General features: G+C 43.1%; 1 protein-coding gene across 4 annotated transcripts in view; it reads right to left on the reverse strand.

Annotated features, from left to right (window-relative positions):
- Nucleotides 1–8,229, reverse strand: part of RCAN3 (RCAN family member 3) — a 28,770-nt gene extending 20,541 nt beyond the window's left edge. Inside the window, exons 1-2 of one of the 4 annotated variants that reach the window (XM_082832444.1) lie at nucleotides 8,069–8,229; nucleotides 507–758 (exon numbers count right to left, since the gene is read on the reverse strand). In XM_082832444.1, the coding sequence (XP_082688570.1) occupies nucleotides 507–701 (195 nt within the window). In that variant the 5' untranslated portion in view covers nucleotides 702–758; nucleotides 8,069–8,229. Of the gene's footprint in view, nucleotides 1–506; nucleotides 919–7,663; nucleotides 7,732–8,068 lie in introns of those variants that run through there. The other 3 variants (XM_082832442.1, XM_082832445.1, XM_082832443.1) reach the window with 3 other exon arrangements.
- Between the last annotated feature and the right edge of the window lie 6,998 nt (nucleotides 8,230–15,227).

Here is a 15,227-nt window from a genome sequence, read left to right on the forward strand (position 1 = left end):
TTGCCCTGGCCAGGTTGTAGAAAGTAAAACAAGAAATACTAACAACTCTGTTAAAATGAAATCATAAATAGTCCTAATTATGTAATTAGCCCTAGAAAAAGGCTTAAAATAATTCCTTCTTTTGTGAATAAACTCCCAAGTAATAGGAAGCCAGGCTAAAAATCACTTAGCTTCTCTTTAACCACAGGCTCCAAAAATGAATGACTGCATGAATAAATGGATGAACTTAATAGGACTTGATTCAGAGTTCACTAGAAACCAGTACTTCTCAAAATGTCTGTGGGGAAGGACTGGATTTTAAATATTTCCTATCTGTCGCAGACTGATAGTCTCATAAAGCATAATAAAAATGCCCCAGCAATGTCTAAAGTTAGGTGCACACTTCTCTACTTAGTAGTCACGGACCAGTAATAAACTTTGCAAACGGGCAGCGACATGCTGTTTCCCCGAACCCGCACACATTTAACACACTATCAAAGGCAGGGAAAGGCAGGGTACATGCCTACCTTCTGCTCTGGCACCTCAAACACAGCTTCATGGACGCTGCAAGCAAAAAGTGAGGTAGGCAGATCACTTAAATCCATCATTTCTTCCAAATCATCTTCATTTTCACCAAAAATCATCTCTTCTTCCTCTTCTTGGTCACTGCTACAGAGATCTGACTGGCTGTCATTCCAAGATTTCATAGTGTCCCTCAGCATTATCCCCTAAAAGCAGGTCTTTTCCGTTCTTAAAGTTCTAAGATGTCTACCAGGCATCTACTGTTAAAAAAAAGAAAACAACAGAGATAAGACTTTGAAGGCCCAATAACGCTCCAATTAATTCTCAAGACAGTGACTCGTCAAATGAAGCAATTTTATTCAGGAAAGATCACTCAAAGTTTAAATAACCTCATTACAGTCCTCATAAATGAATTCTATACATACTAATTTGATTTGCTTAGCATACTTTATGTAATATATTTCACTGGCAACGACATATTACGAAAAAAAGGCTGCAAGTTTTCTACTGAAATGGAGCTGGGGGTATAATACAAAATGAGATACACCAGTTTACAAGCAGTAGGAAGGAAAATGTGAACCAGAGCTGCCTTTGCATATTTGTTTGGGATTTAGGTCTGCAACACTGAAATTGGCAGAGCAGAATAAAACCCACACTGATTCGCTCACCATCTGCACCCTAAAATATGGTCTGCAATAAGCTGACTTTACCTTTTTTTTAAACAATTTGTTCTTTTTGAATACACTCTCGAAGAACTAAGTTACACAGAACCGAAAGTTCTATACAAAGTTGGTCTTTGCTAATATCAGTAATATTTACAACAGGCAAAATCTGACATAGAAGACAATTTTAAAAATGTCCTTTCTCTGAATGCTTAAAAATCAATAATTTTAACCCCAAAGCATGGAGCTGATAGTGTCCCACTGTTAAATAATGAACAGAGTCTGTCTTATAGGACTGTTTACGTGCATTTTTGTCTCTTCTGATGAACTGCACTCCACATCCACCAAGCAGTGCCTTGAACATAACACATTTCAAAATGCTGGAATTTAAGTAACACTTATCAGGCACAGAAAAATTAAGTGAGCATGATTATTACTACTTCAATATTCCCTTTGTGATTTTCTCTTTTATTTCAAAGAACACGAAGTTGCAAATATATTGCTTATATAGAAAACAGTACAGAATGTTAATTTTGCGAAAAAATAGTGATTTTTCCCCCCCGTTATTCCACTGTATCAATCAGGAAAGACTAATTCTAAAAAGTAAAATCTTTACTTGTTTTCAGAAACATTTTCCGAGTGTCTACTGCATGCCCATGCCAAGTACCGCGAGCTATGAGATGAATAAAACATGGTTCCTATCCTCAAGGAGATCCCACCAAAGCAAGAATTTCTTCTCTTCAATAATACCCCCAAAGGACCTTGTTCCATTAACTGGCTCCTATACTTTTAATTTCTCCATCTCCACCCATTCATTCCTCTTCTTCAGCAAACATACCTCTTCAAGATTCCCCACCCCCACTCCGGCCCAATCTTGAAAAAAGAAAACCTTCCATTTGGAGTCGGCCTGCCCCTCCATCTACCTCCCTCTGTCTCTGCTTCCCCTTTCCTACCGGCTTCCTGGAAAGAGGAGTCTCCTCAACTCCAGCCACTCGTGAATTCAGGACTGCAGGACTCCTGCCACCCTCTTCCAGCTAAAACTGCCCCCATTGGACAGCAACAGCCTCTTCGTGGTGTCCTAATCCCAGGCCTCTGCCTGTCTCTGCAGCTCGGGACCGCCGCCCACCCATTCCTTCTGGGACGTCTCTGTGCCCATGCCCTCCCCGGGCTCCGTCTTTCCCGGCTCTCCTTCCTCCCCAGCTGCCCTTGTCACTGGCTCCTCTTTCCCTACTCACCCTTTACAACGTTTCTTCGAGGTTTCAACCCCATCCTCTTCTTCATCTTACCCTTCCTGGGTGGTTTTATCGAGGCCCAAGGATTTTAACTACTCCACCACCAGTGTTTCTCAACTTTGTTTCTTGCTTCCCCGTGGTTGACACACACAACACATGTATATCAATACAGTCTCTCGCTTCAATAATTCTTAAGCGGGGAAAGATGTCACCAAAATTGAGGGGGAAGCAAGAGCAGAATCTTGGGCATTGGAGGCTATGATGCGTTGAAAACCGACAGGATCCCGAAAGATTCTCATCTGCCCCCAGGTCTTTCCTGCCTGTGCACACTGAACTCCACCTCTCTCTCCTGAGTTCTAGACTTGTATTTTTAGCTTTCCTTTGAATATACCTATCTGGTACTACAACTGTTTAAAACTTATTCCTTTAAGTAGATGACTGTGCTGGAAATCTCTGATCTGGACAGGGGCGTGCTGGGGGGGAAAATGGTATCTCACTGTGACTTTCACTGTAATCTTTTCTTTAAGCCTAAATTGTCAGGTAGAGTCCGTAGCTTTGTTCAATTCTCTGTTATGTACTTGATTATTTGTTTACAAATCACTCTTAAGCTACCAGAGCTTGAGTACCTTTGAATCCCCAGTCCCTGGCACAGTTTCTAGCTCAGAGTATATGCTTAATAAGGATTACTGAACGCAAGCAGGTAGTATTGTGTTTACCCCTCTGATACGGCAGCACAGACAAAGGAAAATTTAATTCTGCATGAGATTAGAAACAGCTTCCCCAAAGGAGGTTATGGTTAGACTTAAAAGAGGAACAGAATTTCTGCAGGAAGAGAATGGGGTGCATTCCAGGCGAAGCCAACAGTTCACGGACAAAGGCAGGAGGACAGAAAGAGGAGCAGGCACCAGATCATGAGATCTGGTGTGGCCAGAGTGGACCAGGTTTGGTGGGGATGGCACGAAACAAAGTGAGAAAGGTAGGTTTGGGCCAGGCTGCCTTGAAAGTAGGGTTACAGAGTTCTGACATAAAAATTAGTCAATATTAGCATGGCATTGAAGGTTTTAGGCAGGGAAATGATATAACCAACCTAATTTAACTTTCAGTATCACTAAAAGTGGGCTGTCTTTACCTCTTATCTCTGAGACACTAATGTCTTTATCCTCCCCCTCCCCATTAAAAAGAGGTGAGGGGCTTCCCTGGTGGCGCAGTGGTTGAGAGTCCGCCTGCCGCCTGCCGATGCAGGGGACACGGGTTCGTGCCCCGGTCCAGGAGGATCCCACAGGCCGCGGAGCGGCTGGGCCCGTGAGCCATGGCCGCTGAGCCTGCGTGTCCGGAGCCTGTTCTCCGCAACGGGAGAGGCCACAACAGTGAGAAGAAGCCCATGTACCGCAAAAAAAAAAAAAAAAAAAAAAAGAGGTGACGAAAACACCTGGCCTGGCTGGAGTGTTAGGGAGCTTTGAATGGCTAGATTTTGAAATTTGAGAAAGTCAAGCTATTTTTGATAAGATTTTCTGTTTGTCTCAAGTTCCTTCCTCCAACCTCTAAAAGAAAAAGAAAATCAGAGCACAAGAAACAATCCTTCACCTGACTTAAAAAAAAAAAATTCTTAGAATGTTACACCTTCATTTCCTGTTTTCTACCTTCATTTTGGGGTAACTTTTTCTTTTGATATAATGTCAAACAGAAAAGTTGTAAGAATAGTATAAGGAATTCCTATGTACCCTTTTCCTGTATACAATTACTTACATTTTTGCCTATTTTAAAAATCATTCTCTCATTTTAATACATATACATTTTTCCCCAAACCGTTGAGACTAAGATAGGGTATGCCCCCTTTACGCCCAAATACTTCAGTGTATAAGAATAAGATCATTTTCTTATACAACCTACAGTTCAATTATCAAAACCAAGTACTTTAACATTGATATAATATTTTTATCTAAATCAGAGTCGATTTTCACATTTTGTCAGTTATCCCCTATAATATCTTTATAGGTATTTTCCCTTCAATTTTTTTACATTATTGTTAAATTATTTGCCTTTTGTCCCAAGATATTTCAATAATCTTTATAGTATTGCTATATTTTCTTCACTTATACAGTAGTGTATATTTGATACAGCTTAAAAGGATGGATTAATGAAATACCATAGTAACTGCAAACAAGTTTGAACAATATTTAAATATATCTCAGAAAGATTCAGGCTCCATAATCAGACTCCTCTAGATTTAAACTCTGTCCCCTGTATTCTATGTTAGGTAAATTACTTTGCCTCCCTTTCTATTTCCTCAACTATAAAATGGGGGTGATAATAATAATTCTTATCCAATAATGATGTTAGAAGTATTAAATGAGAGAATACATGCTGGGTGCTCAGAATAATGCTTTGCATATAGTTGGTGGTCGATAACTAATTATCTTTACATAGGCACAATCTATGTCAATGTATTGTTGGGTCGAAAGGATCCCAATAATATCAGAACCTTCGGTGGAATTTATATTAAAATAACAAAATGAGAAAAATGCACACCCAAATGATCTAATTCCAAGCAACAAAAAGGATACAAAAATAAAACTAAAAAAATAAAACTAACACTTTGTATCATTTCAAGAAAACTGTTCAGTTGCAGATCTATCAATAAAATCAGCTCCAGAGCAACCACTGGTAGTAGTAATATAGCTCCAGCATGAAATCATTTAAAGATTTAAAAACAGAGAGCTGGGCTTCCCTGGTGGCGCAGTGTTGAGAGTCCGCCTGCCGATGCAGGAGATGTGGGTTCATGCCCCGGTCCGGGAGGATCCCACATGCCGCGGAGCGGCTGGGCCCGTGAGCCATGGCCGCTGAGCCTGCACGTCCGGAGCCTGTGCTCCGCAACGGGAGAGGCCACAACAGTGAGAGGCCCGTGTACTGCAAAAAAAAAAAAACAAAAAAATCCCCAGAGAGCTAACTGAGAAAAGGCCATGGTGCACTTTTTATGGGCCTCAAAGAATTCTATGTTGTAATTCAGTGCACACAGTATTAGAGATGTTGTCCTTCATATGACGGTTCTCTTGCTAAACGCCTGCCATGAGATTTTTTTGGATATAGCTTAAGTCAACATCATCAACCATTTCACAATTTTCTGACATCATAAATGCAGCCAGATTTGAACAGAGAGATATGATCAGAGTCAACCAGTGGAAAAGACAATCCTAGCACATCTGTAAAGAAATCATCTTATAAGGTAACTCAGCTGGTACTTAAGTTGTTTGGTTTTATTAAGGAAAAGAAAAAAATTTACAGAAGTATACAGCCTCTATGCTGATATTACTGGAGTTGTTGCTAACTCTGCCTCACTGCAACTCCTACAAGGCTAACCTGTCCCTCAGTTTACTAACTCAGGAAAATATTGATTGGAAAGGGCTGAACCGATATCCACCAGCTTTTGTAAGCCAAGGTCTGTGCTAATCAGGGTTTAGCATCATCTGCAGCACAACGGTAGCTGTGGCTGGCTTCTGGCAAATTGTTTCTTCATGGAAATATCACATGAGTGGAAAACTCCAAGTAGCATGACCCTCTGCTCTGCTACAAGCCTAGTGACAGAAGTAATCCATCAGGGGAAAATGTCAAGCACATGGATTTGACTCTGCATTTTAAATTCTGATCAGGAAAAGGTAAATTCCTCCTCCTCCTCCAGGATTAAAAAAATAATAATTTTTCAAAATAGTATGCTTCTCAACTTGGTGCACATTTAAAATACCTTAGCTAGATGCACTTTATTACGTTTTGATGTGCTCAAAATGCTATTGATCAATACTGGAAGCAAACAAAATACCCCATTTCCAGCTCTACAAGTGCCCTGCTGAATAACCTTGGAACAGTCACTTGGCTTTTTGTATTACATTTGTCCTCTCAATATAAAATGAGGAAAATACTCACAGATGCTGTTGAACTACTAAATACCTTATAAAAACGTCTAAATTATAAATTTAGACTAAATTCCTTTTTTAAAAAAAACCCTCTGGATTGTCAATGTGGGGGTTCTGAATAGCTATCCTACAAGCCTCTATCTCCCACTTCCTCCCCACTCACTACTTTTAGGTAGAATCTTACTACTTTTTAGTAGCTGTGGTATGAAAAAAAAAATGGTGCAACAGTAAAGATGAAAATTAGATTTTTGAATTTTGTATGTTTCAATGACCTATGCCCTCTTTTCACATTTGTCAGAACAAATGAAAATAACAGGTTTTAAAGAATAATTGAAGTAGAGATGTAAAGACTGATGCTATTCGTTTCGCTGTATGTAATTCATTTCCTCTCACTATAACCTCTACATTCTAGGAAAAAAGTGGAGATCCACTGTCTGACCTCCACCTTCTGTAGCTCTTTGGGTCTAAATAACAAACGGTATTGAACTTTAGACCTCCCATTATTTCACAGGTTTCAGCCTAATAGATTTCCAAATCACACTATTTTTCATGATGTTTTGCCTAAGTCTTTCAACCAACATATCCTCTAGTACCATACAAAATTTGTACTCATTTGTAATCCTTAACATGAACACGTTTAAAAGTTTTACAGATGTTACAATTCAATAGTGGGACAAATCTTGTTTTCCTGAAAAGCACTGAAATCTCTTCCCACGCTAAGAAAGAAAAGTTTTGCCAACCTGGTAAAACATAAAGCTGACAGCGTGGCTAAAGAAGGGGCTCTGAGTTTTCAGGCCTTTCACTGTCTTCCCGCATCAAAAATCCATTTCTAGAAAACCAATATAATATCCCCACCAAAAAGCACGAACTTAGCTGATACACAAACATCTGTATTCTGAGTCTCAGTATTGTGTGTTTTTATAATTTAGTATTTTGAATCAGAGCTAATGAAACAGTCTTAAAATTAATCACTTTAAATCCTATGTAATCACAGCTACCAATAAGTCAATCGCTTATGAAATTGTACATCTGAGACTTCTATGAAATACAGAGACTTCTATTAAAAGTTCGAATAAATGTGGTGTGCTAGGTAACTTTCAACAAGAAGGAGCAAATACTTCTGGCTTTGAGCACTGCACTAAAACATCACTTTAAATAATCCTAGTTTGTATCTGCAACACGGATCTGAACTGCTCCCTGCACTAGACTCCTAATCCCTGAAGGAGATGATCAGATTTTGCACGGAAGCTGGGACGAAGCAACCTGAAAACGGACCACTACTGCTCTATTGGTCCAGGCAGCAGATGGAAGCAGACAGACAAGTTTCAAGAAGTTATCGAATAGGTAATGCAATCGTTACCCGCGCATCACGGAGGAAGGAGAGCAAGAAAAAAGGAGGGGCTTCCAACTTCTGGTCGCCCCTGGACTGCACCCTTCTGCCTTCAGGAGCACGCTGGCTCTGTCAGCTTTTCAAAAAGTCAAACAGCTGTTGGGAGAGAGAACATTTTTCTTGGTTTTGTTTTCCAAGACACGACCCCAGAGCTGTCAGAGAAGAGCCTGGACGCCAGAGGGGCTGGACCCGGAAGGCAAAGGCGCAGCATCTCTGGGGTCTCGGGCACAGGAGCGCCACCCCCCCCCCCGGCACCTGCGGACCGTTTCTTTTTTTAACTTGCCACACCCAGTGCCCCCCATCCTACCGAGAGCCGGGGGCAGAGCCTGCTCGGAGAGGCGGGCGCCGGCCCCACCCTGCGAAGGGGAGACTCACCTGCTCGCGTGGCCGCCGCAAACAGGCAGGCAGGCAAGGAGAGGCCGGGGCGGCCAGACGGGCTACGCGGGAGACGGGGCGCCGCGAGGGGCCGCGCTTGGGGAGACGCGGCGGGCAGTCGCCGGGGTACAGTCTGCTAGGCGCCCGCTGCCCAGAGCCTAGCTGCCACGCCCTCGACGTCCGCGGGAACGGCCGCCTCCGCCTGGGCGCGAGCCGCGTCCTGTAGAGCGAGGCCGTCGGCGTCGCGCGCGCGCGCGCCCGGTCCCGCGCGGCTCCGCCCCCCCTCCCCCCACCTCCGGCGAGCTCGCGCGGCGCAGGCGCCCGGTGTAGACCGCCCGGCGGGGGCGCGCGGGGCCCAGTAGCCGGCAGGAAGCGGCCCCGCCCTTCGCGTGCGGCCTTGGGGCCGGGGCGGGAGCCTGGCTGCGCGCTCGCACTTGACCTGCGTCCGGGTTTTCTTGTTCCGCGCAGGTGAGGGGCTTGGGCGGTCTAGCTGGGGAGGGGGCTTTAGGTGCCCCCGACGGCGGGACCTTTGGCGATCTTCTGGTCTTGCACCGTGACCAGAAATGGCTTATCTCCTTTTCTTGCTTGGTCCCATTCAGTCGGTGGCAAGAATAGTTAGTAGGAATATAATGAACATTTACTGAGGGCTAGTTACTATGTACACTGCAACGTGTGCTTTGCAGGATTTACCTCATTTAACCTCACAACCAGCGAACCGAACATTATTATCCTCCTTTTATAGATGAAGAGGGCTTCCATGTGCTTAATTCCCCAAGGCGAGACAGCAAGTTAGGTGGTTGAGCTATAGGCTGCGTCCGGGTGCTGACTCCTTGTCCTGGGCTCTGAACCACGGTGGGCTTCTGCTGCAGCCGCCGCCTCCTCCAACCCCCCCCACTCCCCCTCCACCTCCTCTTCATCGTATGTAGAATCCTAATAATATTTACATTTATAATGTTTTATTCCCCGTTTGCAAAACACTTTTCACCTCACAGTCTTCCTTGATTCTCTCAGAAACCTCTATTTCTTTTACAAATAGAAAGAGCAAGGGCCTGAGCTGTTCAATGAGTTGTCCAAAGTTACAGTGGTAGGACTGGGACTTCCTTTGTCAGGTTATTTAAAAAAAAAAAATTTTTTTTTTCCCAAGGCGTCTGAGCCAAGCTTGGAAGGGAGCCTGTGTTCACAGAGAGGGAAACAGAGGCACAGAACAGGAAAGGAATTTGACTTAAGGTGTGCAGTTAGAGGAAAATCAGCTCTGATCTCCCACATAGTCCCCTCTGAGGCAAAGTGAAGCAAATTGAAGGTCAAAATCAAGGAAGCAATGCCGTCAGGCACTTAGCCCCTGGGTCATGGGACAGGAAGAAGGATTAAAGTGTGTAGAATACATCTAATCTCTGTTAGATTTAAACTAAGGAAACAGGATTGCATTATGGTCCCAATCATTCTTTAGCAATTGACCTGGCACCATCACAGAGATATGTCCAACGGATCACCCCTCTGGCTTCCTGTTCCTTGCTTGTGTTGTTTCTGTTGCTTCCAACCCTACTGCCCCTTGCGCCCCACCAAGTTCTCCCTTTCATTCACTTAACAAATATTTATTGAGAGCCACTTCATGCGTTAAGGTCACCCTAAGAGCCGCAGTTATTTTTCTTCTCTAAATTTCTCAAACACAGCAACTTCAGCAAAAATTGAGCTTTTAGGTCAAATGAATTTGGAAGTTGCTGCATTCGGTACCCCTGCATGGGGATCCATTAATGCATCTTAACACAGAAATGGCTCTGAAGTCCTAAAGTAAAAAGACTGGTTTAGCCTTGTTTAACTCAGGGTTTAGGCCTTGTGCTGGGTACTAGGCTTACAGGGGTAAGGGCCATGCAAATCTATCCCTTCAGGAGCTCACAGATAGGGGAGACAGATAAGCAAACAACTAACTATGACACAACTTTATATGTACACTGATAGAGGCATTTGCAAAGTGCTGACAAAGCAGAGGAAGGATCGAGCAATTCTACCTGGAAAACTGAGGGAAGGCTTTGCATTAAGAGGATATTTGAGTAGGATTTTTCTAGGTGGAGAATATGGAAAAGGACATTCCATAGAATAATGGCATATTTAGAGATATAAAGGTATGCCTTTATGTTGGTCTTTGGGATAAGTATTAAATATTATTCAAGAGGTTATGTTTTTGTTTTTTTTGCATGCAATATACCACTCAAACTGGATTAAACAGCAAATGGAATTCATTACCTCATGTAATGCAGAAAAGTTGTGGGCTTCAAGCATGGCTGGATCTAAGGGCTTAAAAGTATGACATCAGGATTTGATCTCCATTTCTTAACTCTGTTTTCCTTCGTGTTGACTTCTTTCTCAGGCTGCCTTTCCCCATGAGATAGCAGAATGGCTGCTAACAACTTCACATCATATCCTTACCATTAGAGAGTTTCTTTTCTTCAGTGCTGTCAACAAAAGTCCCAGGACTGCATCTCGTTGGTCTAACTTGGGTTACTTGTGCATCATTAAGCCACTCTCTTCAGAAGGGGCGTGGACTATTCTGATAGCCCAGACCTGGGTCATGTGCTAACCTCTGGAGTAGCTCTTAAATCTCATGGACTGAGAATTGGGGAAACGTGGCTTCCTGTGTGACCAAAAATTTTCTCTTGGTCCCTTTATCTACTCTACATTTTTTTCTACCTGATTTGTGCCTTAGGAGATACCAGCATGGACTGCTTCAATGGGTCCCTAGTTCTCTGGCTTACAGTTGAATTTATCCATAGAAGACATTGGAGGCGTGCAGAGGATTGGAGGAGGATGAAGTTAGGCCCCTTCCGCAGGCCCTTTCCCTTCTGGGTCACTGCATGTTGGCCACATACCTCTGTTGAGTCTTCTATCTAGTGCCCCTCTTCATACGGGTCTCTCCTAGCTCTGGTAGAGTCTCCCTTCTCTTGGCCTAGAGGTGGTAGTAGCTCCCTACTGCTGGCAGCCTCAGAGTTTCATCCTATCATTCCTTCTTGTTTCCCTCAACCCTGCCCACACATTTGTATATAACCTTTACCAAACTCAGCTCAGATTAACCTTCTGCAGGAACCCAGACGGTTACATTCACCAAAGGTAATTCAAGCTTTTATTACCGAAAGAAAGGGAAATGTGTAAAGAGCAGGCAACAGGCGATAAGATAGCAATACTGATTTGGTAGAGCTATTACAATAAGGCAGGCCAGAGATGACAGTGGCTTGGACAAGGGTTATAGGAAAGGAAGTGGTGAAAAATAGTATGTTCCTGGTGAAATTTAAAGGCAAAGTTAACAAAACTTACTGATGAATTATATGTAAGTTTTGAGCATGAGAGAGGAGTTGGGATAGAAGCAGCTGGAAGACACAGGTCTGGAGCCTAGGAGTGGGCTCAAACCAAGCATAGTGATTTTGGAAGGAGGTGTGCGGGGTAGTTGAAATCATTAGCTCAGGTGAGATGACCCCGGAGGAGCAGGTGGAAAAGAAACACAAAAAGGGCAAAGGGCCGAATCCAGAACAACATCAATCTTTTCGTGGTGGGCAGAGGGAGAGGTGCCATCTTATATCTATCAACTAGGTTGTGAGCAACTTAAGGACAAGAATGGAATCTTCCACATCTTCCCTCTTACATTGTGCCCACGTGTATAAGTGCTTGTTATGAACGAACTTCACGTAGTTTTACATTTCTAACACTCCCTCCCTCTCCTCTTCATCATTGTGAGGTTTGAGTTACAGGCAGAGAAAAAAAGAGAGAGAAATTGATCCCTTGTGACTCAATCCATTGAAACCTATGCCAAGGTTGATAAGCATTTTTGCTGTCCTGAAAAACTCAAGTAGAACTCATCAGATAAGGCTACAGATCCTGAGTAGCTCATCTCTTACCTTGGAGGAGAATTTCCAGACAGATGATTTCATTTCAGATTTTGTTATTCTTATCTGAGTAGACTTAAAAGTCAATACTTTAAAAAGTCCTTATTAGGGACTTCCCTGGTGGCACAGTCGTTAAGAATCCGCCTGCCAATGCAGGGGACACGGGTTCGAGCTCTGGTCAGGGAAGATCCCACATGCCGCGGAGCAGCTAAGCCCGTGAGCCACAGATACTGAGCCCACGTGCCACAACTACTGAAGCCCGTGTGCCCTAGAGCCGGTACTCCTCAACAAGAGAAGCCACTGCAATGAGAAGCCTGCGCAGGGCAAGAAAGAGTAGCCCCTGCTCGCCGCAACTAGAGAAAGCCCGTGCGCAACAATGAAGACCCAACGCAGCCAAAAATAAATAAATAAATTTATAAAAAGTCCTTATTAGGTTTGTGCTATGGAATTAATAGAAATGATAAAAGATCTCCATCTCACACTCCAGGGTTGCTGGTGGAATGTAAAAGGAGACAACCAATTTTGGGGAACTTTTGCCAGTTTTTCAAGCTAAGTGTACGTCTACCCTGTGGCTCGGAAATTCAACTCCTGGTTATATATTCACAAAAAATGTCAGCAAGTATCCCCTCCAAAGGGGGAGGGGTTGTACAAGAATGCTTTTAACATCTTTATTCATTCATAATATGCACAAACTGGGAATATTATAAATGTTCATCAAAAGAAGAATGGATAAGCAAACTATGGTATATTCCAACAATGGAATACTACACAGCCAGTAAAAGAATAAACTACTGATACACATAACAGCATAAATAAATCTCAAAAAACTGTTGGGCAAAAAGAAGGCAGACACCAAAGAGTTATAGATGTATGATTCCATTTACATGAGGTTAAATAAAAGGCCAAACTAACCTATGGTAATCAGCATCAGAATAGTGGTTGCATCTGAAGGATGGAGAGTGACTGGAAAGGGGTACAAAAGAACATTCAGGGAACATTCACATTTATTGGATTTCTACTATTTGCCCAGCACTGTTCTAGGCATTGAGAAGATAGTGGTGAACAAAACAGACCATGTCCCTGCTTTTATACAGATCTAAGTTCTTTTCATTGGCTGCGTAGCATCAATGCACTTTAAATAGAAAAAAGTGGCCTTTCTTTAAATATAATCAATGACAAATCTGAGGAACTTTCTTCTCCATTTTTTTAGTTGCTGATGGGAAGGCAGCAAAATACAATGGAAAGAGCATGGGCTTCAGGAAGTCAGCTCCACCATCACTGGTGGTGTGATCTGCGAGCAGTTTCTTTAAACCCACTGAACCTCACTTTTCCAGTCTGTTGAATGACAGTGATGATATCTGCACTGCAGGGTTGTTTTCTAAAGAGCTAGACACATTACAGATGCTCAGTAAACATTAGTTGGTTTATTATCAGTTTACAAGTAAAGTTATTCAAGGCAGCAATGTGTTACCTCCCTTGCAGCTAGGCATAAATTAATTTTGCCTAGTGAGATATGAGCAAAAGGAAGCTGACTTAGCTGGGAGAGGTACCCTGTGCACTTCTACTGTTCCTCTTTCTTCTAGCCTGCAATATGAATATGATAGCTGGAGCTCCAGCAGGCATTTTGGACCAGGAGGTAACCTTGAAGATGGAAGCCACATGCTGGGGTGGTGGATCCAGGATTCCTTGTGACACTGGAGCTGTCATACCAGCCCTGGGTTGCCTGTACCCAGATTGCCTTTACCTGGGAGATGAATATTCTTCTATACTGTTAGGTGTCTGTTGCAGCCAAACCTAATCCCAAATGATATACCTTGTGAATGACCCACAGTTCCCTATGCTACTTTTCATGGCATCTATCACAGTTGTATTTAAGAGAATAATTATGCAGTTACTGATTTAATGGCCTAAGCCCATTATTAGAATATTAGTTCCATGGGGGCAGGGAGTAGTCTGTTCACTGATAAATCCCCAGCTCCTATAACAATATCTGGTTCTGGTATATAGTAGGTGCTCAGTAAATCTGGAAGAGAGAAAGGGAGGGAGGAAACAGAGCTGCTTCTGATTGTGAGAGAGATCACCTCATGAGAGAACACACACTGAGGAAGGAAGAGGCCTGAAGATGGAAGCCTGCCTGCCTGCCTGCCAATTGGTCTCTGTCTCTGTCTCTCTGTCTCAAAGGCTCATAGAACCCAGGCATATTAGATATTTAAATTCACGGCCTACCACACACTCTAGATCTCCTATGGGATTTGCCTTGTAGATGACACCTTTTCCTGAAGAGGCTTTAATTGCCCAGCCTTCCTGGTAACACCCTCATTTATCTCCTCTTCCTGGAAAATCAGTCATTCCCCAAAGAAGAGAGTTACAACAGGATCCAAGAGCTGGCTGGGAAGGGGGGAAGCTTCTTACCAGCACCATTGGTTGGGAGATGAGTGATGTCAATTTTTTATACTTAAAATTTCTCATTATAAAAACTAGACTTGGGGCTTCCCTGGTGGCGCAGTGGTTGAGAGTATGCCTGCCGATGCAAGGGACACGGTTTCGTGCCCCGGTCCGCGAGGATCCCACGTGCCGCGGAGCGACTGGGCCCGTGAGCCATGGCCGCTGAGCCTGCGCGTCCGGAGCCTGTGCTCCGCAACGGGAGAGGGGCCACAACAGTGAGAGGCCCGCGTACTGCAAAACAAAACAAAACAAAACAAAAAAACCCTAGGTTTTTATGGTTAATTTGAAAACGAAAGGATAAATAAGAAAATTAAAATCACTTATAACCCCATGATCTAGAGATTATTCAATATTTTGGTATATTTCCTTCCAATCTTTTTTGTAAGATGAGGTATATCAGTGCCTTCTGAAGCCTGGATGCTGTGTAAGATTTCATCCAGTTATGTTCCTCTAAATTACGAAGAATCAGTCCTATTTGCCTGCAGACTCAGAGGCTGCAGAATTCACTGCAGATGGGTTCAAGAGCAGCAGGGCTACTCCACGCTGGAAGGAGCCGCTCTTTAAATGTTGCATTTCTTGAATTTGTTAGGAGGAGATATTATTTCCTGATTAATTTGGGCTGCAGATGGGTGGAGGATAATAAGAGCTAGAAGACCATCATCAGGAGAGGGGGGTGGGGCACAGAAAAGAAAGGAAGAAAATGGAACATTAAAAATAGGCAGCTGCATGAATAGCCCAGGAATTCAAATTATCTTGACTTTTCTTGACTCTCAGGGTTTGATCAGGAGACAGAAGTCACACTAGTGATTTGAACAGAAAGAATTTAATATAAAGAATTGTTA

This window comes from Leucopleurus acutus (assembly GCF_964270905.1).
Source record: "Leucopleurus acutus genome assembly, chromosome: 2".
NCBI classification, from domain to species: domain Eukaryota; kingdom Metazoa; phylum Chordata; class Mammalia; order Artiodactyla; family Delphinidae; genus Leucopleurus; species Leucopleurus acutus.